Source organism: Arvicanthis niloticus, chromosome 8, assembly GCF_011762505.2.
Source record: "Arvicanthis niloticus isolate mArvNil1 chromosome 8, mArvNil1.pat.X, whole genome shotgun sequence".
In the NCBI taxonomy this organism is placed as follows: domain Eukaryota; kingdom Metazoa; phylum Chordata; class Mammalia; order Rodentia; family Muridae; genus Arvicanthis; species Arvicanthis niloticus.
Window position 1 is genome coordinate 9,328,675 of NC_047665.1, and position 27,035 is coordinate 9,355,709.

At 51.9% G+C, this 27,035-nt stretch overlaps 2 protein-coding genes across 7 annotated transcripts in view; one reads left to right on the forward strand and one right to left on the reverse strand.

The window, feature by feature from the left end:
• Cdhr2 (cadherin related family member 2) overlaps positions 1–5,940 on the reverse strand; it is a 35,397-nt gene extending 29,457 nt beyond the window's left edge. The window contains exon 1 of the mRNA XM_034510753.2: positions 5,786–5,940. The gene's annotated coding sequence lies outside the window, so the exon portion shown is untranslated. The remainder of the gene's footprint in view (positions 1–5,785) is intronic.
• Positions 5,941–12,227: 6,287 nt separating this feature from the next.
• On the forward strand, positions 12,228–26,706 carry Rnf44 (ring finger protein 44). 6 transcript variants are annotated; one of them, XM_034509924.2, is made up of 11 exons: positions 12,228–12,384; positions 21,584–21,734; positions 21,898–22,087; positions 22,297–22,464; positions 22,851–23,027; positions 23,115–23,276; positions 23,366–23,487; positions 23,742–23,829; positions 23,914–24,035; positions 24,106–24,205; positions 24,322–26,706. In XM_034509924.2, the coding sequence occupies exons 2-11, from the start codon at positions 21,628–21,630 to the stop codon at positions 24,382–24,384; spliced, it is 1,299 nt and encodes a 432-aa protein (XP_034365815.1). In that variant the 5' UTR covers positions 12,228–12,384; positions 21,584–21,627; the 3' UTR covers positions 24,385–26,706. The 6 variants fall into 6 exon arrangements, with proteins under 6 accessions (XP_034365815.1, XP_076795113.1, XP_076795112.1 ...); XM_076938998.1 differs by having other exon boundaries at positions 22,854–23,027; XM_076938997.1 differs by lacking the exon at positions 12,228–12,384 and adding an exon at positions 16,361–17,680.
• The last annotated feature ends 329 nt before the right edge of the window (positions 26,707–27,035 follow it).

A 27,035-nucleotide genomic window follows, 5' to 3' on the forward strand; every position in this document is an offset into this window, starting at 1 on the left:
GGCTTGTAGTAGCATGTGGCCTCATTGCCATTGTTCTTTGCCAGGAACCTTTGTGGTGATAAGTCTTGCAGCTATGGATAACAAGAACAGGAAGGGGAGATCTCCACACAGGTGAAGATCTGAGGGATGAGGGGAGGCCTCTGTGAGGAGCAGAAGAGCTTCGTGGGGTGCCCTGCATTGGCTGCTACTCCTCTGCCCCCTCTTAGACCCCACTAGAATGGCAGTAGGAATAATGGAAGCTAGTGAGCTGTTGTCTTGGTGTCTGTCACCTCATCAACCACAACCAGAAACGCAGCCAAGAACATGGGGCAAGTGAAGGGAGCATACTTCAGCTCAGGGACAGTGCTCGCCTAGCTTGTGTGAGGCACTGGGTTTCATCTCCAGCAAACAAAACAACAGCCTAAAGATTTAAATGACCCGCCTAAAGGGGAAAACAAATAGTAGATTCTGAAATGTGTGTGGGAGGGTCTCCATAGGGGCCCTTGTAGTGTGGCCTTCAGGTGACCTGTGCTACCCACAGGCTGGGGCCACCAACTAGAATTAGCTAGATGCAGCCATGGTAGGGAAGTGGGCAAACAGAATAAAGCAGAGCGAGCTTGCTTGCTTGCTTGCTTGCTTGCTTTTTTTTTTTTTTTTTTTTTTTTTTTTTTGAGACAGGGTTTCTCTGTGTAGCCCTGGCTGTCCTGGAACTCAATCTGTAGACCAGACTGGCCTCGAACTCAGAAATCCGCCTGCCTCTGCCTCCCAAGTGCTGGAGTTAAAGGCGTGCGCCACCACCGCCCAGCTAAAGCAGAGCTTTCAAATTCAGGCTGACCAACTCTGGAGAAACATAAAAAGCAAGAGACCCAGAAACGTTATAATCATGGATACCCCCAGGGCAGGGCAAGAGGCTTCTATGAACACCAACGTTCAAGAGCAGAAATGTCTCAAAATGTTGCTGCCGGCATCCAGTATGTACACACTAGAGACTGCACGCGGTACAGGTCTGCTCCCACAGAGATTCAGCAGTGCTGGAGGAGGGGGTGTTGAGCCCCTGTGGCTGCCAAGCTGTGAGATGCCCACTCAGTCCACCACTAAATCCTAGCTGAAGCCTCAAATACCAAGAACAGAGCTGAGCAGTTCTTGCTAGACCTAATCTAAATTCCTACAGCTTCTCGAACATTAATAACAGATTGCTGATTAAGCCTCTGGCTCTGGAATGTTTTATGATGCAGCAGTGAGTGGCCAGGACACTTTCTGCAAAACGCTGAAAACATGGAATTTCCAGCCCAGGACTCTGTCCATATCCACTAAAGCTATTGGTCACACAGTCTTAGACAGACCAAGCCTACATTTTTACCTCTTAGGAATCTTTCCTCAGGAAGCCAGTATAGGAGTAAGCCCAAGACAGAAGACTGTGTACCCGCACAGAGGTGGAGAAGTAGTGGACCCTGAAGCCAGGGTTGGGCTCCCACATCCTGTGGGAGGTTTGCATCGCTGGCAGAGTAAACCGGGCTGACTTGTGATAATAAGCAGAAAACCGAGCAAAGAAAACCAGTGACGGCAGACGTGGAAGTCAGTCCAGGGGGTGACTCTCAGTGAGCCTGTGCTCTCCTCTGCCCTGCCTTGTTCTGCTCTGTGGATGGTGTGATGCCAGCCCATGTGCCTGTAGCTCTCAGGGGCTCTGCAGACTTGAACCCCTCTCATTTGTGCCGGAGTTTGCACCTTCACCATGCCTTTGTAACCTCACTAGAGTCTCCATGGACCCTGCTCTTTCTTGAGACTCTGTCCCACATGCTCTCAGATTGAATGTAGAGGTCATAGTACACCAGCCAGGGAGGGTCTAGGTAGAGCTGGGGTGGGGGGTGGCAGTGTGAGAGTCGGGCGGGGGGGGGAGCAGAGTGCCGATGTGTATGCTGATGTATGTGTGGAAGGTCCTGGGGCTTCCTTGCTGGCTGGGCTAGCACATGCGCATCTGACATCTCCTCAGGACTCTAGCTTTGAGCCTCTGGCTCCCAAGTGATGGGATTAAAGATGTGTAATACCACCGCCCAGCTAAAAATAAACCTGTAAAGGCTTGGGATATATGTCAGTGGTAGAACACTGGCCTGGCATATTCAGGGCCCTGGGTTCCATCTCTAGCACTGGACAAACTGAGTTTCCTCCTCTTCCTTTATCTCTTTCTTTCAATCATTTTCTTTCTATTGCATGTAAAGCAACAGCCACGGGCTGATCAGTTGCTGATGTGAGCACAATTCATCTCATCATGTCCCAAAGTCCGCCTCAACTCATCCCCACCCAGCTCACCATGGGAAGGACGTTAATGACGGAGGACAGTGCTGGGCTGGCCCTTTGCACCTGTTATCATGTTGTTGGCAAGGAAGTTTGGAAGGAACCCACCACAGCCAGTAACAGGACTCCAATCCAAAGGCAGGCAGTTGGGTGTGGTGGCGTGTGCCTGTAATCCCAGCTATTTGGAAAGTGAGGCAGGAAGGCTGAGAGTTCAAAGCTAGCCTGGGAACTTGGAAAGATTGTATCTCAAAATAATTTTTTTCCAGCCCGGATTTCTCTGTGTAGCCCTGGCTGCTCTGGAACTCACTCTATAAACCAGCCTGGCCTTGAACTCAGAGATCCACCTGCCTCTGGCTCCCGAGTGATGGGATTAAAGATGTGTAATACCACCGCCGTCCAGCTAAAAATAAACCTGTAAAGGCTTGGGATATATGTCAGTGGTAGAACACTGGCCTGGCATATTCAGGGCCCTGGGTTCCATCCCTAGCACTGGACAAACCCAGTTTTCCTCCTCTTCCTCCTCCTCCCTGTTCTTCCTTCCCTCCTCCTCCTCCCCTTCTTCCTCCTTTTCTCCCTCTTCCTTTCCTTTCTCCTCTCTCTTCTCCTCTCTCTTCTCTCTCTCCTCTCTCTTCTCTCTTCTCTCTCTCTCTTCTCTTTCTCTCTTCTCTCTCTCTCTCTCTCTCTCTCTCACACACACACACACACACACACACACACACACACATTTCTCCCCCCACCCCAGGTTACACAGAACCTCAGAGAGGTGCAGCTGAAGAAAAAGAAACCAAACTGGGACCTTCATTCCCCACAGCCCCTTGGAGGCTCCTCTCAAGTCCCCTTCTCTGTTCCCTCCCACTTCCCCCTCCTGTCCTCCAGGTGTAACTCAGATGATGGTGCCCACACCGGAATGCTCACATCCCACCTCCTGGGAAGGAGAGATGGCTTACACACTCCTTCTTGCCTATAGGAACCCTTAAGGCTGCTGCCCAGCAGTCACGGGGTCATGCCTGACTCATACCTACAACTCCTATTGATCCTCCTGCCTATACTATATGAGTTGACCCTAAGTTTCACAGTCTTGTCCCCTTTGTCACTGTGACTTCTCACAAGCATACTCATTGATCATAATGAGGCCAAAGTTCTGCAGTTGGCAGCAGCACTTCTCAGACTCCATCACTTAAGAAAAATGTGTTGTGAGATAGGAAAGTACCAGGTAACCTGCCTCACCTTGATGACAGGCACAGGCACTCCCAAGACCAGGCCTGTACAAGGCTCAGACTAGCTGTGGGACATACTTCCCACCTTTGGCAAGCCAAATCTCCTTAGGGGACCTGGGCCTCACCTTCCAAGAGTGGCTCTTTCCCACTTGTGGTATCCTGTCCACAGTTCACACACACACCCTGTATTCTCTTTACCCAAGATTTGCATGTGTGTCTTCTGCCCCAAAGCCCCTCTTGTGTCCCTTGTCCATGTGCAAATTCTCTCTGTCCTTCAAAGCTCAGGTCACGGCTAGAGCCTCTGAGCTCCAGTCGGGGAACATGTGCTATAGGACATACGGGAGAAGGGAGGGGATGTGCCCAGGAACTGGAGCTGGGGAAACTTCCCCCAGGTTCCCTTTTCTCCTGTGAAGGACCACAAGTCAAATGTTAGACGCCACTGATGCTAGCCTCCAACCACTCTGTGCCTGATACAGTTTGCTTCTTTAAGAGATGGGAAGCTGGGCCTGGAATGCAGCCAGTATTCCAGTACTCAGGAGAGAAGAGGCTCTCTAGTTCTATACTAGCCTGGGCTGTATTGCAGAAAGAGAGAGAAGCAGGGGGAGAGGGAGAAGATGAGGATGATGGAGAAAGAGGAGAGAAAGAAAGAACAGATCTAGAGCCTAGAAATCCCAGGTCCTTGCTCCCAAGCTCCCACCCCACTTGTTTGGGGCTGGGCAGGAGGCTGTCTACCACAGCAGACCAGCTGTGGAGGACACTGAGGAGTGTGAGCTGCCCTGCCGTACTCTGTCAACATGTTCAATTACTTTGTGCCAGTTAAAAGCAGAAGCACACAGCTATTCATGCTACAACGTGTCTGAGGGAAAGTCGGGAGCATTAGGGGCTCCAGATCACTCTATGGACCCCCAGACCCAGGCCATCCTCTGCCAGGTCCAACATAGCAAGAGGGCACCTCTCTCTTGTCTCAGAGGACACGTTGGCCACAGCTCACAAAACTCCAGGAAACCAAAGCCTCTACAATTCAATCTGCTGGGTGTGAGGACCCCAGGACATCTTGGAAGGACACAGAGGGAGGACGCCCTCACCTGCTAATGACCCAGCAATGGGCTCCCTCGCCCCACAGCCACCCCACCCTGCCTCAGCCTCCACAGCTCCCTGAGCGCTTCTCACTTCTGCTTCCTCTTACTCCTTCCCACAGCTGCCTGTCAGGAAGCAGTTATGATGCAGTTATTGTTTGTCACCTCAAGAAAACGGCAGTTCAGAGGGACAGCCAACAGCAAGAAGAGAGGGTTAATCACCAGTTGCAGGCAAGGCTAGACCCAGGCACCACTCTGCTTATCCTACAGAGGTCTCTCATGGTTCCACCTGCCCAGCCAAGTGATACAGCCACAAAGATAGGGACCCGGGGACCTTAAAGCTTCCATGGCCCAGGGATACCAGGCTTCCTGGAGCCAGAGACAGTACCTGCCCTCCTGGCTGCTTCTTCTGGGAGACAGGTATGGATCAGGCCTCAGGTTTAGATTTTAGCATTTCACATACTGCTTGTCCAATGCCAGGCAAGCCTCCCTTGCCCTCTGATTCAGTTTTCTAAGGAATAAGGTGAGTGCAGGCTATGGCCTATGCTGGTTAGGAGAGCAGCATTATTCTCTGATATGCTGCCTGGGGCCAACCAACAACTAAGTCCTGTCTGAAGATGAGCTTGCCTGGCTGAGTCTTTACCTGTGACCAGGACAAGGACTAAGTTAAGGGTTGGGACCAGCATGACTAGTCCTCCTTGAGGTGACCTAGCATTTGATCTCTGAGTCTGTGAGGGACATCCTCCATACCCTGCCATGTCTGCTTCATGAGCCTTCCGGAGACTACTAGTACTGTGCCCACTCCACAGATGCAGAGACCGAGGCCCAAAAACAGTCAGCGGCTCACTCAAAGTCTGCATGAAGCTGAATGAAGATCTGAGCCTGGCAGAGTGGAGCCAGCCTTTCTCCTCAGGCTCAGGGCCAGATTCAGCCTGTCTTCCTCATCTGTTCCTTGTAGGGAACAGATAAGTAGTCAATTCACTTCTCAGGGACTTAGGAAGGCAAACAGGAGGTTGTCACTGCCTAGAGAGGAGGTCTTACCCTACATTCTAGAAGAAACAGGCTTCACAGGTAGCGTCACCAGTTCAAGCCATCCCAGTGGCCAGTAGCTAATGCCACAGCTAGCTCTTCCCCCTGGTGTCCCCTCCACACCCCAGATGCCAGGAAACAAGTCTGAAAGACCTCAAAGTTTGCCTCAATCCCAAGGAACCCCCGGCTTACCCTCGGGCTAAGAGCCCCTGAAGCAGCTGAGCTGGACAGCCCCTGGAAGGGGCCCAGAAGCAGTGATGTGCACCAGTCACAGGTGGGCACCGTCTGGAGCCGGCAGAACACAGCTGCAGACTTTAGCACCATCTCCACCTCTCCTGAGCAATCATTAACCATGCAGAGACCACACCTCCTCAGAAGGCACCGGCTGCTGCTAGGACAGGCAAGGCCCTGGGGCTGTAGTCCTTGAGGAACGGGCAGGCCCAGTGCCAGAGAAGGGGCTAGGCAGATGCCCAGCCCAGAGTCCCACTGGAAGCTGGAGATAGTGACAGTCAGAGGGCATGTCAAAACCTTCTGTCCTCTCCTGGCTCTTATTCAGTAGTGGGGACCTGTGGAGAAAGTGGGGTGGGGAGACTTGATAGCTATCAAGCATGGAGCCTTCAGGCCAAGCCTTGAGGCTGACATGAAGGGACACCCTGCAGCTCCAACCAGGCCTTTTCAGCCCCATATTTGTCCCCTCTAAGCAGGACATCAAAGGGCAGGGCCAATACAAGGCATAGTGGCATATGCCCAGCACTCAGAAGACAGAGGCAGGTGGATCCCTGTGAGTATAGGCCCAGCTGGTCTATATAACACGTTTTAGACCAGACATAGTAAGATGTTATCTCAAAGAAACAAAAACAAGCTGAGCAGTGGTGCCTTCGATCCCTGGACTTGGGAAGCAGAGGCAGGCCAACCTATGAGTTTGAGGCCAGCCTAGTCTACAGAGCAAGTTCAGTTAAGCAGAAAAAAACCCTGATTCAAAAAAAACAAACGAACAAAAAGAAAAGAAAGAAAACCAAAACGCAGCATCACACACTGCCCCAGGGGCTCCACACACTCCCAGTGGTGGCCTCCCACAGGGGAACAGGTCCCCAAGTTCATTTCATCCTACCTCATAGTAGGAAGGAGGCCCATGCTACGGATCACCAATCATGTCCCTCTTCTGCGCTGAGTGGCCTGAGGAGGCTCCTGCTCCCTCTGGATACTAATAATCCCTCTGAGATTCTGGTGTGCTGCTGCAAGCTCTCAGAGAGCAGCAAATCCACCCAAAGACATCATGGTTCTTCAAGGTCCTGGTGAAGGCTGGCCTCGTGTCTCTGGGGAGGGGCTAGAATCTGTATTTATTGAGCACCTAGTATTGGCATATATTTTTCACAGCCTACCCTCTAGGGGGTAGGGTTCAACCTCCTCTCTAGCCCGCCACCCACCAGAGGTAGTAGAAAAGAACGTTCATTAGGATATGGGGAAGTGGACCTATTTAGAAATAGTTCTTTGGCGTCTTTGCAGTCCAGTCTACTCAACAGACACCACACACGATTCAGAAGAAACTGTGAGTCTCACCACCTGGCTGAAGTCTGTGGAAGCCACAAGAAGTCACAGGAACCTCAGGAGTTCTTTGGCCAGTTTCTCTCTACCACAAGTAGCAACTCAATGTAAGGCCAACCAATACATGCAGGTCGTCAGCAAAGACTAGCGAGCCAGGTGAAATGAATCGAACCAATCAAAACCCGAGCTCCCGCTGTCTGAGGGGCCATATTTATAATCTTTCTAAACATCATGTGTCCTTTCACGTGTCTGCTTTAGCAAGATATCCTTTCCCCTGTGTGACCCGGCAAAACATCATTTGACATGACTGACTTTCCAAAGAAACCAGAAGTTTCCACTTCAACCTACTGTGTGCTTTACATTGTGTTTCATGGATGCTGGATACCACCAGAATTAAGAACAATGCTTGTGAGGTCCACGCCCAGGAATGGAGCCTAAATTCATATTTGCCTCCCTTGACTGCTAGTGGCTGAGAGGAGCCCTCTCTCAGACAAAAAATGCTGCCCTGTCCCTCCTCATTATTCCCCTTGGGGCTATTCTCCCTGCCCACAAAGCATCCTCCAACCCTGACCTCCATCATGGGTACCAATGTCCAAATAGCCCAGGAGCCCTTATCCAGGGAATGGTCCTCTAGCTTCTTCTAGGAAGCCCAGAATCATGGCTCCTCCACTTCATGCTGGGTATGTGGCTGAGGCCTAACCTGTGAGACTTAGGGCCAGAGCAAATGGGTTGGTTTGGTTATAAGAATGAGAAGCCAGCCATGTTGGCCTGTGATTCTAATCCCAGCAGGAAGGGACAGGCAGGAGAATGATGAGTTCAAGGTCAGCCTGAGTGACATGTTCTCTTAATAGAAAAGAAAAACATAAGAAAGAAAGAAAGAAAGAAAGAAAGAAAGAAAGAAAGGGGGAAAGACAAGCAAATTTAATAATTAGTCTCAAATAAACGGCTTCATTTGGAATGGTTGAAATCATGGATTTCTCCCTCCCTGTTTGTTGTCTAAACTGTAAAAAAGTGACTAGGTCATTACACAGCTGTTTTAATGTCATGAGGGCAAATAAGCCAGATACCCCAAGACTCAAACAGAGCAAGGAATCAGAAGCATGGAGCAGGGGGTGGCAGAGGCCTTTAATCCATTGCTCTGGAAGTAGACCCTGTCTTAAAAACAAACAAAAAGAAAACAGAAACAATATCTTCTTAGTGACTTTCCTTAGCTCCTGAACAACCATGTTTGAAGTCATCTACTTCTTCACCTAAACCAATACATTGCTTCTTTTCTTTGATTTTGTTTCTTTCGTTTCTGCTCTGCCTACATTCCCCTTAGTGCTTAGAGTTCTCAGTCCTTCAACACTCCACCAGATGTAAGGGCAGACGCCAGAACTTGACTGTGGATCCACCATCTCCCAACTACTAAGCCTCTGTCTGGGAGACCTACTCCTCCTGAGCCCCTTAGCCTACGTGAAACTCAGAAAGAAGTCATCTCCCTCACTTACTGTTTGTTTGCTTTTCAAGACAGGGTTTCTCTGTGTAGCCCTGGCTGTCCTGGAACTAACTCTGTAGACCAGACTGGCCTCAAACTCAGAGATCCGCCTGCCTCTGCCTCCCAAGTGTTGAGACTAAATGCATGCACACTACCGCCTAGCTTTATAGGATTCTTATGAAGACCTGAGAAACATAGCCAGGGAGAGGGCTCAGCGGATAAAGGAATCTGCCACCAAGCCTGACAACCTGAATCAACCCCTGGGACCTACTTGGAAGAAGAGAGCCCACTCTCACCTCCACATGTGAGCTGTAAATAAAACTGTTTAAAAGACCAAAGAACTAAGACATCACTACTGGAGTGTGGCCTGGAGGACAGCAGACACACACACACACACACACACACACACACACACACACACACTGCTGCCACTCACTTGGGCTCCCCCAGACTGACCTGAGTTTTCCTCAGATGCATGCTCTGTCTGGTTACTACTATTAGGCTGCCTACTAGTCCTGAGCAAAGCCATATCTGGTTCACACTTAGTAGATCTGTGACATGTACTTGATATAGATAAACATTTTATCAGAGTAATTTGATCCCCAAACCCTCTCAAATTTAAAACAAAAATTTAAGATATATGAAGCTGGTTGTGCTGGTACACAACCTTTAATGCCAGGATTTGGAAGAGGCAGGTGGATCTCTGAGTTTAAGGCTAGTATGGTCTCCATAGCGAGTTCTAGCATAGCCAGGTTGACCCCAGTATTGAAAAACAAAGGATATATATATATATATATATATATATATATATATATATATTATAGATAGATGGATGGATGGATGAGGGAAGGGGAATCTATAATTGAATTGTGTCCACAAAATATGTCCTGATGTTCTGGCTTAAGGAAGTAGTCCATGAAAAATGTCTCTGAGAGTCCTGGTAGCCAAGACACAAAAGGGAAACAGGATCCATCTATTTAAACACATACCTAAGGCCAGGCATGGCGGCATATGCTTTTAATCCCAGCACTGAGGGAGGGGAGCAGAGGCAGGTGGATCTCTATGCGTCCCAGGCCAGCCTGGTCTACATAAGTCAGCCAAGACTACACAGTGAGACCATCTCAGTAGTGATGCAGTAGGATTCAGGAGGCAGAGACCGGAGGACCAGGAGTTCAAGGTTATCATACCGTCTTGTCTAAATAGTGAGGATTGACAGACAAGCTCTGGAGTCACACTGTGACCCTGAGGTTCAGTACCCAGGAGTTTTCTCTCTGAGTGTTCCTGAAGACACTTGCAGGCTGCGCATTCCTGACAAGATTGCTCCATGCAATGGTCTAGACATTGGGTTCAGGCACCAGGCTGTGGGGGTCCATCTGGGTGGGGAAAGCTAAATAATTTAGTCTGAACTGTGGTAATGTGTGATACCTGCCCAGGCAGGGGGCAATAGTGTATCAGGGTCAAGGTCTCAGTGAACACTGGCTTTTGTTGTGGTGTACAGCTAGTTGTTGTGATATTGTTACAAATGTCATTTCTTCCCCACAACTCTAGAATAACCCTTTCTTTTATTACAGATGGAAAAACTGAGATCCAGGGCCAGGCTAACAGCTAAAGGTCACCCATGCATGGTAACTATCTGGGCAATTACTGTTGCCTGATTCTCTAGCCACTGATTATGCTCTGGGAATGAGAGACTAATAATGGGCTGTGGCCTGGGTGGTGGGAGGACAGGCAGGTGACCTCATTAGAGGCTTCAGCTGTGCCTTAGACCTCGGGTCCAAGTACACCAGGCTGGTCTCAGTGCCCAACCCAGCAAAGCAGGTGGACCCAGAACTTCTTCCTCATTCTAAGGCAGGGTCAGCAGCTCTGAGTCACTACTCTGGTTGCCAGAAAGTGGACAAAGGCTAGACCGTGCACAACATCTGCCCACAGCATCCTGCCCATTTTCTACCAAGGCAGCCTGGGAATTTCACTGGGCTTTGGGCTGTGATGATCCAGGTCTGGTTGAGAGACTCATGTCCAATGTCAGTTTCAGGAGATAGGAAGTAGAAAGTGGGGTGAAAGCCAAAAATGACCAGGGTCCTAAGGCCTGCCTACAACCTACCACCTTAGGTTCTCAGATCACCCCAAGCCCTCGCCTGGACATGAGGACAGGCTCCAATCCATAGAAATGATGCAGTCTTGTAACGTTTGAGAGCACCAAGGATGGCATGCCACAGAGCAAAGTTTGCATGAGTAAAAAGTAGACACCAAAGTCCTTCATAGTCCTTGCGTTAGTATGTGCTTTGAAAAAGAAAGTCTTTGGGCATCGTGGTACAAGCCTTTAATGATGCACACCTTTAATCCCGGCACTAAGAAGGCAGAGGCAGACTGATATTTGTGAGTTCTTGGCCAACCTGGTCTACACAGCGAGTTCCAGGACAAAGTTGTAGAGAGACCCTGTTTTAAAACAAACAAAACAAAACCAGAGAAGCTTCCTGTGGCCTTGACTGTTCTGTGCATCCTCTGTACCCAGAAACTGGTCAAGGTGAAATCTAGTGGTAGCTTGGCTCTGACCAGGTGTATGACACTGTCTTCGGGGTGACCCGTAGAGCACGTCGAGGGTGGTTCCTTGGTGGAATGTGTTCACGCTTTCATTCCCCATGCTCCAAGATCATTGCCTGGCAGGTACAAAGTCTCTTCCGTGCCTGTATAGTGAGGGCACCAGCCTGGGAACAGGTCACCATTAGAAACAACTTTCCAACCCACACCTGGCCTCAGACCCTAGGCCCCTTCCAGGGAATACATCCCCTTTAAGGCGCTCTTGTTAGGAGGAAGCCAACAAAAGGAGGCTTTAAAGGCCCAGTTAACGCTGAGGACAACGAACCACAGAGGAGCCAGCCAAGTTTTGGGCTGAGATCCTGGAAGGCTTGGGGCAAACACCAGGGCACGGTCTGCAGGAACTACGACTTCCGGCATGCTGGGCAGTACGGCCCGCTGGGAGTTGTAGTCCTCACCGACCCGCGCGATTAAGGAAAGGCCCAGGCAAGATCTACCCCCTACTCTCGTATCTGGAGTCTATGTCCTCTGAAGTGTCCTTGAAAGGCCTCAGAGTCGTATTTAACTTATTTTACAGAAGAAATAGAGTCCGCCCTCCTGCCGGGCCACCGAGGCGCTGAGAGCGCGACGACTCCTACGCGCTTCGCCCGCGCCTCTCGGGTCGCGCCAAGGGGAAGTGTCCGAAAGCCCCGCCCCACCCTTCCCCGGTCTGCGATAGTACGACCCGATAGGCCCACTGTGCGCCGCAGGGGGAGACGACGTTCAGCTCCTGGGTTTCGCCAGAGATGAGGGGGCGTGTCCAGAGTCCCAGTTCCCGGCTTCCCCCGCTCCGCGTTGGTGAGGCCCGGCCCGCCCATTGCGCACACTAAGCGAGGAGTTCATTGAGGGGGCGTGTCCGGACGCCCCGCCCAAGTCCTCCCCCTGACCGCGATGGTACGGCCCGACCGGCCCATTGCATGCTGTGCGGTGGGGCGTCCCTGCGGTCCCGGGAAGGTAGTGTATCCAGACGCTCCGCCCCATACCCCCCTCCACGATGGTGCGGTCCGACAAGCCCAAAGCGAGCACTGGGGATGGGGGAGGCGACGACTCTCTCGTCGCCACTGGGAGCTTCCACTGCGGGCGTAGGGGGAGGGCCGCGGCCGGCGGCTTGCGAGCCGCAGCCGGAGCCGGACCGGGCTGCCCCGGGAGCAACGCGCCGCTGCCTATTTGGGGTGGAGCCCAGCCGTGGCCCCAGGTAACGCCCGGGCGCGGGCCGCTGTAGATGCGGCGGGAGGTGCGGGAGCTTTAGTGAGGCCTCGCCGGCCCTAGTCATCGCTCCGGCCGGTATGCTCGGTCCAAGTGCTAGGGCGCCGAGCTGGACGAGTTCCTGCGAGCTCTGCGCTCGGATGGTGGGAATCCAGCGAGGATCCTGTGCCCTGTGGTCCAGTGAGGGTCCCTAACATTTCACCCTTTGGCAGCCACAGTGGCTGGAGGTCCAGGGAACAGAACAGCACTGACACAGGGCCATCACTGCATTCACGATGTCCGAACCCCGAGGGGGTCGGGTAGGTTTGCATCTTGCCCAGTCGCAAAGCTTTTGCTGTCTGAGCCCCAGCTAGAGTGGAGCCGATGCTGGGGACCAAGGAAGAAAAGAATTAGGGGGTGATACGTAAAATACAAGGAAGTGGAGTATTGGGCCTTACAGGTACTGCACTCCTGTAGCCCCCAGTTTTTTCCTCAGTGGTGTAGTGCTCTCCTATCCGACTGCAGACTGAGCGATCCCAGTGGTGAGGTGCATGCAGTGTAGGGGTGAATGAGAAAAAAGCCCCCCACCGGCCCCCAACATACACACAAGGTTCACACATCCTTACTGCTGACACAGAGCCAGGCAATTACACTGGTACACGGCCATCTGCATATCCATTGAAAGCCACCTAAGGAGGTAGGTAGGTAACAGGTACCATCCAGTGTTACCCCTGGACAAACAGCCTCAGGGAGGTTAGGGAAGATTTCAAGGTCACAGAGCCCCTGACAGCCAAAACAGCCTACATGTAACCATTAGTGTATAGTCCTGTCTTAATAACATTAAGCAGGTGATCGGTACCTCAGTTACTAGTGTTGTCATTGACCCCATTTTACAGATGAGAGCTTGAGGTAAAGGGAAGATAACCCAGTGTCTCAAAGCTGAACCCAGATTGTGCTTTCATGAGCACAAGACCCAGAACATATCTGCACGTACCCACACTCTGCTCCTTGCCCATCTGCACAAATGGTTGAGTATTTGGAGGGGCAAAGCTTGGGGTTCATCCTTGCCCAAAGCAGAGAGGATGTAGAACAGGGCCTGTTAACACTCTCCCTGGTGTCTGAGGCTCTGGGCTCCAGTCTGATGCTTGGTAGTATTTTGAGAGGTCTACTGTGTCCCACCTCTATGGAGGAAGATCTGAGGGTCCAAGGGAGAAGGAACTGAGTACTTCCTGACTCAGAGAAAGGGAGGGAGCCAGTTTGCTGGCTCTGATGGTAGATGGGAAACCTGGTTGGGCAGGGCCCCATAGGAAAAGAGTGCTGGTACCTTCTTCCTGCCTCTGCTTGCCAGAGTCCTGCTCCTGTGCAGACGAGGCCTCAAGGCTGGAATGCTGCAAGTGCTTTGCACTTGGACCCTGCTGAGCCCTGCATCTCTCTTCTGTGATCTCAAGCCACTCGTCAGGTCCTATGCCTCTCTGCGCTCTTCTTTCGCCTGAGGGACATGTGTGCTTTTGATCTTTGCACGGTCTCAGAGATGTCTGTGGGTTATCTGTCACCTTAGCGGCCTCTTGTGTGAAATGGGGCAAGCACTAGTATCTAGCTCCTAGCTTACTGTGAGATGATCAGGATGTGCGAACTGAGGACGGTCTACAAAAACCTCTTAAGCACTTGCAGGAACAGAGGCAACAACCCTGTCTGTGCTTTCTGCAATCCACTGGGCTACCCTTCTGGGTTCTGTGGTGAGGGTAGTTACTTCCTCTCTGAGAGTAAACAGTACCTGCCAACTGGGGGATGGGCTGTCATAAGCAGCACACAGTAGGTATAAAGGCCACACCTCACAGGGACTGGGCTGTGATGAGGAAGAGGCACACAGAGGGGGACCACACTGGGATTCCAAAGCATAGGACTTTAAAGAATAGTCTAGATTTCTGGCTTCTCTTGAAAACTTAGGAAACTTGGTAAAATTCTCCTCCCTTCTGTCCATAAAATTTTGCTTGTGGCCAGGAAAGATCTTCAGATTTGGAGGAGGTGGTTTTGGCATCTGTTCTTGGGGAGAGATTGACTGAGGGCTTCCAAGGCCAGGCTGAGGAAAATCAACAAGAAGGCCCTGTATGAGAAAAGATAAAGGGACTGCCTAGCCAGGTAGGGACAATCTAGAGTTTCTTACAGTATTTGTGGCCCAGTAGGAGCCAGGTCCCAGATGAGTCTGGACCCTGCTAGGAACTGCAGGATGACCACGTGGAGATAGCCCCACCTGTTGAGATGCATTGTGATCATGGTTCTTTGGGTCTGGAAAACCAAAGCAAACCTAACAGGCCAGGAAAGGTACAAGGGAGATATCTGGCTTAGCTAGAGCTTGACTAAGACTCTGCCAGAGCTGGGTATGTGGTATTGAAGACATATTAAACAGAGGAAATTATACATAGGCCAGGCGTGGGCTTAAAAGCCCATAACTGGACTGTGAATGGAAGGTGAGTTTGTGTGTTTTGTGAGTACACATGTGGTGATATGTGGATGACATTCCTTGGTCACTGCCCACCCTTTTTAAAGATGGATGTGGAACTAACCAATGTTAGCTCCAGATGGTGGTTTTCTGGGAGAAGAAATTAGTAATGTGTGCTTGGGCAAGTCACTTCACTTCTGCGCTCCTCAGTTCCTCACCCATACACTGGGTTAGCCTTGTGATGCCACATTTCCAGCAAAGGCTGATTTCAGTGCACTTAGAAGGTGAACCCCTTCATCCACGAGCTTATTGAGACAGTGACACAAAGTGAAGGTCAGGGTCCCATCGGCCCTTGTAAAAGGGGAGGTGGGAGTGGAACCTTAAAGGAAGGAAGGAGTGATTCATAGACTAGGAAACAGAATGGGCCAGGCTCTGCTGGCAGAAGGAGCACTATCATGGTTCAGGAAGCACTTACAAGAGGTGAGCCCAGAAGATTGGTGGGGTGAGCATATTACATGCACCTTCAGGGCCAGTGCACACTCAGTGGCAGTGAGGGACCCCTGCAGGTTCCTTCTGTAGAAGCAGCAGGCAGACAGATTTAGGTGTCTTTGAATGTGGACAGTATTTGTAGGTGCTTGTAATTGGTGGAGATGAGGTTGAAGGAGACAAGAGAATTATAAGGAGCCAACACAGAACATCATTGTGCATGTCCGTATCAGTTCATGAACCTTCGTGGGAAATAGAGCGCCATTCCAAGTATCGGCTATGCCACTGAGTCTTTACTTTGATGTCCTGTTGCTCAGAGATCTGCAAATTGCCCCAGGTACCACCTTGCCATCATCATGTTGCTGGCTGCACATCCACAGTACAATTAGTTGGCGAAAGGGTGTCCTGAGCCAAAGGTTTGACCCCCCCCCCCAACCCCCCAGTTTTCTTCTAGATTCTTTCCATTGGCTACTTTTCCTGAGGAAAGATTTTCATTATAAGAGAAAGTTTTTATGCCTTAAAATTGGGCTTAAAGGACTGGAGGTAGTTCAGCAGTTAGGAGCACTTGCTGCTCTTCCAGAGCACCAGGGTTCAATTCCCAGCACCTATATCTGTTGATTCAAACTATCTTTAACTCCAGTTCTCAGGGGCCCAGTGATCTATTCTGGCCCTTACAGGCACTGCATGCATGTTATACAAGCATACAGTCAGACATACACTCATACATTTACATAAAATGATAAAAAAAATCCTTTTAAATAGGCCTAAGATACATTGTTTTATAGTTTTGGCAATTTTATTCCATGGGTTGTACTGTCTAGAATTTGTTTGTATTTTGAGACAAGATTTCTGTGTAGCCCTAGCTGTCCTGGAACTCAGTCTGTAGATCAGGGTAGCCTCTAACTCGGAGGCCACCTGCCTCCAACTTCCAATTTCTGAGATTAAAAGCATGGGCCACTACACCCAGCTCTGTCTAGAATTTTTTTAAGTAGAATTTATTTTATTTTTATGTATATTGGTGTTTTGCTTGCATGTATGTCTGTGTAGGGGTATCAGATCCCCTGGAGTTACAGACATGTGGGTGCTAGGAACTGAACCCTAGTACTCTGGAAGAGCAACTAGTGTTCTTAATCGCTGAGCCATCTCTCCAGCCCTTTTAAAAATTCTGTCTAGAGTTTTTAAAAGCAAATACACAGTTACCAAATTTAAAAATCTAAACCAGGAGTGGTGGTATATGCCTGTAATCTCAGCATTTGAGAAGAAGATCAAGAGTTTGAGGCCACCTGAGATACAGGAGACTCTGTTTATAAACAAACAAACACAATGGTAAATAAATACAAAGAAAATAAAAATCTGCCCTCCTGAACAGGTGCGCCCTAATGATAATTTCTGTATCATTTCAGAAATACTGTATGCAGATACAATATCCAGTTGAAATTGATAATACTGTTACATCTTGTTAGCAAATTGGTTTAATTTTTTTTTAAATATTTGAGATTATGGGATACATCCACAAAGTACAGAGTGTCACTCATCTGTAGCCACAGAGGTTTAACAAATGTTGCCATTTTCTACTGACATCTTGTTCCGGGTTGGTGGACACTGGAGCAGTCCAGTTACTATAGACCATCCTAGTAGACATGAGTGCTTTAAGGTCATGGTGATGTTCTGCTTATATAATCCGTGCGGACACCGTGCCCACACACACACACTTTGTATGTTTGCCTGGGGGACATCCTAAGGGGGGACCGACGTCTGCTCCCTCTCTTGCCTCAGCTGTGTCACTACCTAAGCGTGTGATGTTTTTGTTGTGTTTTGAAGACAAGGTCTCTGTAGCTATGTAGACCAGGCTGTTCTCAACTGATGGATCCACCAGTCCTCGGGGGAGTGACTGTCCTCTCCGGTGTAGTGGACTGCTTGTCATAACCCCTAGGCTCACAGGTGTTGGGAGGCATAGAGAACTAAAGTGCAGAAACTTCCCTGGGCTTGGTTCAGGAGATTCCAGCTCTTCCCACTTTAGCTCTACAAGAGCCTCTCTACCCCTTTTCCCGGGTCGCGCTGGGGGCGGGGTGGCGAAATGTTTCTGTGACGTCAGCATGCGCAGGGCCAATCCCCCTGCCCGGGAGACGTTAAATCATTTGCTTGGGTCCTCAGTCATTGGTCTCTTCAGCCATCTGGGTTGTCTCAGCTTTTTAAAGGCGCCGCATAACGGTACAGAAAGCTAGAGTCGAAAGGAGAGGTGAGCTATGAGGTCATCGCAGGCTTGCCTGGCTTGGGAGTGACGTCATCTCCGGGAAGTGTGCTTGCCGGGCTGAGAGCGGTCCTCTCACTCGGCTGCGTGAGAGGCTGCGTGCCCCACAAAGGCCGCGGCCCTAAGAAGGTAACCATGACTTGTTAGTGCGCGCCACGGCCCCGGTACCTGCGGTCACACCGCTCTACACCTGCGACCCGGCCTTGGGGGCTTTGATGTATGAGGTGGGGGCGAAGAGACTTTTTTAAGCAGCCTTTCAAGATGGCGACCCTCTAGTCACGTGCCGCCCGCAGGACGCTATTGGCCGACGCGCGGCGCGGGGCGGGGCCTGCGGGGCGGGGCGGGTGCCGGCTCCTGCCGCTACTGTTTGCTTGAGCGTCCCGGCGCGCCCCCGCGAGCCGCCTCCCGCGCTGCGCGCCCCCGCCGCTCCGAATGTTGTGAATCAAAACGTGGGGCTGGTTCCATCCGGCCGCCGCGGACAGTTCTTAAAGGGCCAGCTTGCCGGAGCACACAGCTGCGTCCTGCGCCGCCCTTCTCTCGGGCCCGGGCTGGGGAGGCGGAAGACAGAGCAGGCTCGAGAAGGAGCGGGCGCTTCACCGTCCGCACCCCGCATCGCGAACAAAGGAGCCCGCGTGTGGTCGGACGGCTGCCGGTGAGTCGGGCCAGGCCTCTAACTTCGGACCCGCACCCCGGAACTACGGCTCCCTGGGGGACGCGTTGTTTGCGGGCCTCTTAGGTGTCGATCCTGAGCAGCGGGAGTGGTGGGGGAAGGCGGTGGGGCCCCTGGGTCTGGTGCTGCCTGCGGCTACCTAGTGTGGGCCGGGCCGCCCCTCTGCCTTGCGGAGCGCTGCGGTGGCGGGGAAGGAGCCACCCCCTCCCCCTGCAGCCGCCACTTCCTTTGTTGTTGCTTTTGTCTCACGCCGAGCACATGGTCCGAGATCCTCGGCTCTTAAAGTCACAGCGCTCTAGCCCCAGCGCTGCTGCTTGGCCTCTTCCCTAGTGTTCTCTGAGTGCGGCATTACGGAGTAAGAGGGGAACAACGGAGGCCCCTCCTGGGACAGGTGTGCGAGCTTCGGTCCCGTCCCCAGGGAGGGGTAGCTTTGGAAGACTGCTGGAGCCCTACTGCCTGTGTCTGGCCTGCTTTGGGGAGGAACCTTGTCCTCTGGGACTTTGTTTCTCCCCACCCCAGTGTGAACACCTGGTTTCTTGTCTCTGGCTTTTTAGGGGCGCCCTGGGGAGATTTCAGTCCCTGCTTTAATTTATTGTAAATACGGCTTAGCAGAAACTAAAGGAGTTCTTTAACCAAGGTCACTCAGGGAGTCTAAGCTGGTCAAGGTGTGGTGGTTCCACCCTAAATCGCCTCGTCGGCCTTTGTGGGAGTTGTGAAGCCCCTGTTTAGCAGGAGGTACCGCCAGCAAGTAGGGAACGGGGGCTTGTATTCCCGCCTAAGCCTGATCTTGCTCCTCTTCCAGGGGGAGCGTATCTTTCAGCAAACCGACCCTATTCGACCCTACCCGGGTCAGAATACGTGCTTGGGACACTGTGCTTGGCTTGCAGAGTTGTGGACCCATGGGGGAAAGATCAGACTTAGAGGAATTTACACACACTTCATAGAGAGTACAGTGAAAGAGAGGTGTGGAAAAGCAGTGTTGCTGCTTGACCTTGAGTGTGTCGGCTGCTCCAGCTCAGTTACTCTTGCTGTCTGGGACGGCTACTCAAACTTAAAGATACTCCATCTCCCACGTGGCTCGTGAGGTACTCTGGTTTTTCCTCTGACCACTGTCATTGAGAGGACTGGGGCTTTGGTGAGTCTGGGCCTAGGGAACCAGCCAGGAGGACCAATTGTGTTCCCCCATGGTCTAGAACAAGTCCTTGGGGTTTTAGTAACTGAAATGGGTGTGTCCCCTCTTTACCACTTTAGTTTCTGGCAGGAGTTAGAGAACCACCTTTCCTTCCTTTCCTTGGGTACACTGCTAGGACAACATGCTTCTGTCTCCTTCAGCACTTAGTGACTTGTCTCTGCCTAAGGTTTCCGTGCAGGAGAAGGACAGCCCATCTTATTTTCTAGTAGTGACAATTCACACTGCAACTGGCATTCACTTAAGGTTGCCTCTTCTCGTCCCTGTAGAGTGGCCTTTGGTGGTTCCCTAAAAGATCATTCTTAGGTGGTTCTCATTTTTACAGAGGAAGAATCTGAGGTTTGGTGAGAAGACCCTAAGACCCTGGCGAGAAATTGGTGTTGTTTATTGGGAGTGATGCTGTTAACTTTGACCCCATTGCTCCCCACTAGATGCCCTTTTACTTGCTGGTTTGGCCAGGCATCTTGTTTTGAGTATGTGAGTCTTCCCTGACCCTTACTTGTGCCTGACCTGGAATTTCAAAAGTGGGGAGCTGTGTGTAAGAGTATCTTGGAGAGAAGGTCCATTTTCTGACTGAGGAGGGCAAGTGTAGTTGGGTCCTCTGTCTGTGTCTGTCTGTCTATCCATCCATCCATCCACCCATCCATCCATCCCTGTGTACGCTTGCCTCATTCTGACTGAGGAGGGCAAGTGTAGTTGGGTCCTCTGTCTGTGTGTGTGTCTGTCTGTCTGTCTATCCATCCATCCATCCATCCCTGTGTACGCTTCCCTCATTCTGACTGAGGAGGGCAAGTGTAGTTGGGACTTGTGTGGGTGTGTGTCTGTTTCTGTATGCTTTAGCCTCATTTCAGAGGTAAGGATTTGTGGGGGGAGTGATTAATTTATAATCTCCCAGTGTTTACTCTGACAACACCGCATCATCGATGCCAGAATATGTGCTTTTACATACAGTGTGGGACTTTCTTCAGTGAATCTCACCCCAGCTGAGTGCCTGAACCGGTCAGTAACAGAAGTGAATCCAGCTGCTGTACCCCAGTCCTGTGGCCTTGGCCAGGCCCTGTTGGGTAATGTGGAGAAAACAGTCTCTGGTGCAGACTTGGACAATTTCGGCCCAAACTTGACAAGTCCTGGGTAGAGGAAGTGGTTCTGCGGTTGCAGGGAACGCCTGCAGTGCTTACCTGGCACAGTGCTCCCTTGCTGTGTCAGCAGGTGGCATCATTTGGAACTAACTGGACAGCAGGTGGCCATAGGTTTGTTGGCTGAGAATGAGGGGAAAGCCCACCTTGTGGCAGTGATGGCGGACAGCTGGCTGGTCCAGTGTGATACACTCTTCAGTGTCGCTGGGCCTGGTGGGTTTCAGCATGTTTCTTGCCAAGGCTTCATCTTGACTCTGACTTAGTTGCAGAAGCCTGAGGTTGGAGACCCACCTGGATCCTCACTCTGACCCTAAAGACCCACTCTGGGTTCTGCCTGGGGTTACAAGACATGGACATATATCAGGCCCTGGCATGCTGCCAGCAGCAAGCTTCTTTCCTTGTCCCTGTGAAGCCTTGAGGCGACCTTCCCTGTGAACACTAGGGTGTAGAGACAGGCTCGAAGTCGCCCATTTCCTAGCTTTGACATGGGGAACCTGGGACAGTGAGTCTCTTCTGCCCAGCCTGCTAAAAGCTTTCTTTAACTAGTGGAGTCTCACCTGAGGGGACATGAGGAAGGGCTCAGGGGAGAGACAACAGCATCTGGCCTTAGACCAAGTTCCAAGACTAGGAAGCAGGTTAGACTCTCTTATCTAGTACTTTAGAGGGGAGTTGAGTCTCAGGTCTCTTTGGGGTTCCTCCTCAGCCAGCCACGGAAAGGGCGAACCTGAAGCTCCCAAAAGTCCCAGCTGCCTGGGGCTCAAGACTTAACCCCTGTCAGGAGGCAGAGGAGGAGCTTCCTCGGCCTGAGCCTCACTCCAGCAGGCCAGCCCTGAAGCATACTGGTCTGGCTCTGAGTTTACCATATTCTAAGGAGATTTGATCCCATTTCACAGAACAGGAAACTAAGACTGGCCTGTCAGTGTTGGACTCCAGGCTTCAGAGAAGGATCTGTCCAAGTTTTATCAGTTTCCCAGCTCCTAATTATACAAGCAACTGGATTTTTCTATCCCTCCAATTTTTCTCTAATTGTCTCCTAGGGTTGTGAGCCCCGGCCCAGCCCCTCCACCTCCCTGCCCTCCTGATGAGACCATGGACTCTGGCAGTGACTAAGTGGCCACCCTCTGCCCCTGTGGGTCACTGGCGAGTCTCTACAAGACCTAGCAGCAGTCCAGGCCAGCTCTGGGGAAGGTAGGAAGAAGTCTCCATCTCTAGTTTAAGGGCAGCCAGTGTGGCTTGGGTTCAAGGGCACAGGAGGGATGGGCCCCAGGGCCCTGAGCTATTTGGCTTCCCTCCGTGAATTATAAATGAGTGGTGCCCCTCTATCCTATTGGGGCTCCTCTGTGTGGTACAGCCTTGGCCACGAGGGGCCCCTGGCCAGCCCACCTGCCCAGGATGAGCACTTACCCTCCCAGCAGCTGCTGCCCCGACCATCACACCTCTCTGTAGAGGAGCACCGAGCCTCAGCTCCTGCCGGCAGGAGCCCCCGAATGCTGCACCCAGCCACCCAGCAGAGCCCGTTCATGGTTGATCTCCACGAACAGGTAAGTGGAACAACTCCTACCACACTCCCCTCCCCCCAACTTGTTTCTCCCAGACTGGTCTAAGGAGTAGAGGCGGCAGAGATGATTCTGCCTTGCTGGAATTAGCATATGTTATCCCATGATGTGGATGGAGAAATTGGATTCCAGAAAGGGGATGGTTCTTCCTCCCCAGGTTTCCTCCCTACAGTTCTCTGATGCTCTCTCCACAGGTGCACCAGGGACCTGTCCCTCTGTCCTACACAGTCACCACAGTGACGACCCAAGGCTTCCCTTTGCCTACAAGCCAACACATCCCTGGCTGCAGTGCCCAGCAGCTCCCAGCATGCTCCGTGATGTTCAGTGGGCAGCACTACCCCCTCTGCTGCCTCCCACCTCCGGTGAGTGAGTGCTTTCTTCTACCCAGGTACAAGCCACACCTAATGCTCTCCATTTCAGCAGACGTGCTCACGAGCACCCTTAGGAACTGGGCTAGGTGCCATGCAGTATGCTGGCCCTGGCCCTTCCCAGAGGATTGTGTGTGTGTGCTTCCACACAGGTTTAAGACAGTTTGGAGTTGAGGGACTGTCTGCAACAAACTGCCTGCTGCATACAGTGGCAGGGGTGCTGCAGTGGTGGTCTGGTGTGGCATCCTGCCTGGTGCCCTAGAGCAAGGGTGGCCTGAGCTGTTCAAGCCCCTGGCTTGTGCATACATAGGAACCTTTAGCTGAGTGGGGTTCCCTGGCCTTCGTGGCAAGCATTGGCCCAGCTTCTCTGCTTCTCTCAGCAGCTGATCCAGGCGTGCACCATGCAGCAGCTCCCCGTGCCCTACCATACCTACCCCCACCTCATCTCCAGTGACCACTACATCCTTCACCCCCCACCGCCGGCCCCACCGCCCCAACCTACCCACATGGCACCGCTTGGTCAGTTTGTGTCCCTGCAGACCCAGCACCCACGTATGGTAAGTGTGGGGACTGGAGGGAGACTGCAGAGGGGAACACTAGGACTTGTGACAGCCAGCTGATTGACCCGGCCCTTCCTCGCTCAGCCACTGCAGCGGCTGGATAATGACATGGACCTTCGAGGAGACCAGCACCCCTTGGGTAGCTTCACTTATTCCACTTCCGCCACTGGCCCAGCCTTGTCGCCCTCAGTGCCCCTTCACTACCTACCCCATGATCCACTGCACCAGGAGCTGTCCTTTGGTGTGGTGAGTGGCCTCCCCTTTCCCCCAGGCCCAACTTGGGCAGTGAGAAGCCAGGCCTGCCAGTTGACCTGCACTTGGTTCCTTGTTTGCAGCCATATTCCCACATGATGCCGCGAAGACTGAACACACAAAGATACCGCCTGCAACAGCCGCTGCCACCACCCCCACCGCCGCCGCCACCATCTTATTACCCAAGCTTCCTACCCTACTTCCTGTAAGTGCCAGCATAACTGCCCTAGAGCCACTAGGCCTTGTTTTCTAGGCGCCTCCACGGCTCTGGTGGCCCCGGGCCCTTGAGCCACCATAGTGCCTTCTCCATAGCACACACAGCAGTCAGCAGTCATCCCTGCCTCTGCTGGTTCCTGGAACAAGTCCCAGGAGCCTGAGTCCGCACTGTGCACACGTAGGAGCAAGGGTCACTTTGTTCTGCCTCTACTGACCTGCACTCTGGGGTCTCTCCCTGTCTAGTTCAATGCTGCCAATGTCACCAACCACCGTGGGCCCCACCATCAGCCTGGATCTGGATGTGGATGATGTGGAGATGGAGAACTATGAGGTCTGTAGCACCTGTGCCTGGGGTAGAGCTGGCTGGGAGAGCTCTAGCCTCGGGTACTGCTGACCCTCCCTTGCCTGGCTCTAGGCTCTCCTGAACCTGGCTGAGAGGCTGGGAGATGCCAAACCCCGAGGCCTCACCAAAGCAGACATAGAACAACTGCCGTCATACCGCTTTAACCCTGACAGCCATCAGTCCGAGCAGACTCTGTGAGTGTCCCCCTGAGAGCCCTGGGAGGGTGCTCTGCTGTCTGTGGGGTGACACTATGCTCTTCTTCAGGTGTGTGGTCTGCTTCAGTGACTTTGAGGTGCGGCAGCTGCTCCGAGTCCTCCCCTGCAACCACGAGTTCCATGCCAAGTGTGTTGACAAGTGGTTGAAGGTAAGGTACCATGGCTCCTGGGTGTCTCCAGGGTAGGGAGCGTTTATCCAAGTCAAATAGGTGGGGGCAGGGAGGTCACACAAGAATGGGGTCTGATGTGTGGGTGTTCCTCCCAGGCCAACCGGACCTGTCCCATTTGCCGGGCGGATGCCTCCGAGGTGCCCAGGGAGGCTGAGTGAGGCTCCTCCACAGCCGCCCACAGGAACCCTGCCCAAAGCTCCGGAAACGGGTGGGGGGAAGCAGGGAGTGGCCCAGGGAGAACTGTAAGGGAGGGGCCAGGCCTGTCAGCATTCCCACCTGCAACTCCAGAGCTGGTGCCAGGGTCAGCCCTGGAGAAGCCCCTGCAATAAGCCCCTGCATTTGCCAAGCTCCAAAGACTCCTTCCCCAATCTGCCTGCCTGCCTGCCTGCCCGCCATGGAGCTGCCTGAGTGTCCCCAACTCAGTCTGCCTCTTACTTGCCCCTGGGTCCTTCTTCCTGCTGGCTCTGGGAGGCAGGAGTCCACTCCCCAAGTGTGGTGGCTCGTGTGATTCCCCAGGCCCCGAAACGGGCAAAGGAATAGCCACCCTGGGTCAACTGGTCTCTTGTACTGAAGTGATGTGTCCTCCTCTGCCCTAGTGGGACTGCCTGTGTGTGGGCAGGTAGTAGCCAGAGACCATTTCCTTTGTTCTCCTGTTTGGTTCCAGACAGAGTTAGGCAGTCAGCTCTGCCTCCGCTGCTGTGCGGTGTGGGTCTGACTCCCCAGGACCCTTACCCCAGGCACAGCATTTCAGCTTGCCCCCAGATTGGAGAGGATCCCAGCCAGGCTCCATGAGCAAATGGGACAGGGCTCCAAGCTGGATACATTGTGTTCTGCAGTAGCCGAGCCATGATCTGGGCATGTCCTTGTGTTCCTGGTGGGTGCCCCTCCACCAGTGACAGTGTCAGACCCATGCTCGATCTTCCCCCCACCCCCTCTGTCGTTTTGCATGAATGTGAGGAACAGCAGTTTTTGTTTATTCATTTGGCCCAAAATTGCGTGTAGGGGGTGTGGATATTTAAGAGGTGTTTGGTTTTTTATTATTATCTTATTTTCCCTTTGGTTTAATAGGAGTGGGGGCATAGGGACCAACCGGGACCAAATGCCCAGGGGGCAGAGTAGGGTCAGGTTGTGCCACACCAGGCCTCCACATAAATGTGGCTGGAAGTCACAGGGCAGAGTTGGGGGGTCTGTGCTCAGCTGATAACTGCCATGCACTGTACTGCACATGTCCCTAGAGCCTACCGGGACCGTCTGCTTTTCAGGGCATCTCCTCTCCAGCCAGGGTTTGTGTCCCACCTGCCTGGGTGAGTCTCCTAGCAATCCCCTGAGGACAGGGGTCAGGGAGGGCGCGAACCTCCACCTCAGGGGGCCCCTCCCAGCCTGATTCCTGCCCTCCAAGGTCTGGAGGAGGCTGTGTTCCTTACCCTCCTTTCAGGTCCCATTCCTTTCCTTTCTTACCGCCAACTGGGGTTGCTGCCCGGACTGAACGAACTGCGTGTGGGGCCGGCACATCCTAGCAGGCAGCCATTGGCGCCTGCTGCCTCAGGGATGCTCCAACCACCCTCGTTCTCACAGCAGCCCTGGCTCCCTGCCCCACCCCAGCCTGCCAGGGGCCCATTGGCCTGGTCCCACCCCACAAGAACCCAAAGTCTTACTGTATATAACTCCAGGTGATGTTTCTATATTTATAGCAGTGTTGAAAATCCACGTTTTACACAGAGAACCACCTTCTCCAACCCCCATCCCTTCCTCACCCCAAAAAAGGTTTTCAAACCCTTGTGGTTCCTGGGGCAGCGGAATTGGCTCATGGATTGTGTCGGCTGCAGTGATGATTCCAACAAGCAGCTATAGGGGGAAATACACCTTTTTTTTAATCATTTAAAAAAGATTTATGAAACAATTACTTAGGATGTTTGTGATTTGCCGACCTTGCTGTAGATGCCATGTTACCAATGATTTCCTGTGGTGGGGGCTTGGCAATGTTTACTCTTTATTTACCGACTTCTGGCCTAGGCATGACAGTGGGCACCTTCCCCAGCACTGCTGGGCCCAGCGCCTGTGTTCTGTGTTAGAAAAGTTTTATATATATATATAGATAACTAAACACACACATATATATATATATAAACACATGTGATTTGGGGGCCCTGTTCCTTGCACATCTTACAGTTACCTCATTTTTCCCATGTATGTATTTGAGAAAATGCTAATATATAGAGACAAATGGTTCTTAAAGCTTAAATGTGTGGTTTTTTCCATCCCATTGGACTCACATTGGTTTGTAGCATTTAACATAACTAGTATGTTGTATTATATATGTGTATACTGATTGAAATTTTTAACAGATTTGTACTTTTTTTAAAATGAAAGTTGCTAGTTCTGCTTGACCAAGTAGTGCAATCATTATTTTTTTTAATATTGTTGCTGATTTCAGAGGGATATTCACTAATAAATGTATGATGTATACAAGTGCTGCCCAAGCTGCCTCTGCCTACTTGTGTTCTTTCCGTGAAAGTAGGGGACGGGGACGAGCTGGTGGAACCATGACCTGATCGCCATGACCGGAACCAGCTGCCTCTAACTAGTGTGAGGAGGGACACCTTTTTTTGTTTGTTTGTTTTTCAAGACAGGGTTTCTCTGTGTAGCCCTGGCTGTCCTGGAACTCACTCTGTAGACCAGGCTGGCCTTGAACTCAGAAATCCGCCTGCCTCTGCCTCCCAAGTGCTGGGATTAAAGGCGTGCGCCACCACCGCCCGGCAGAGGGACACCTTTTAATAGTCCTAACTTCTAGATTATTCCTGGCATTTGA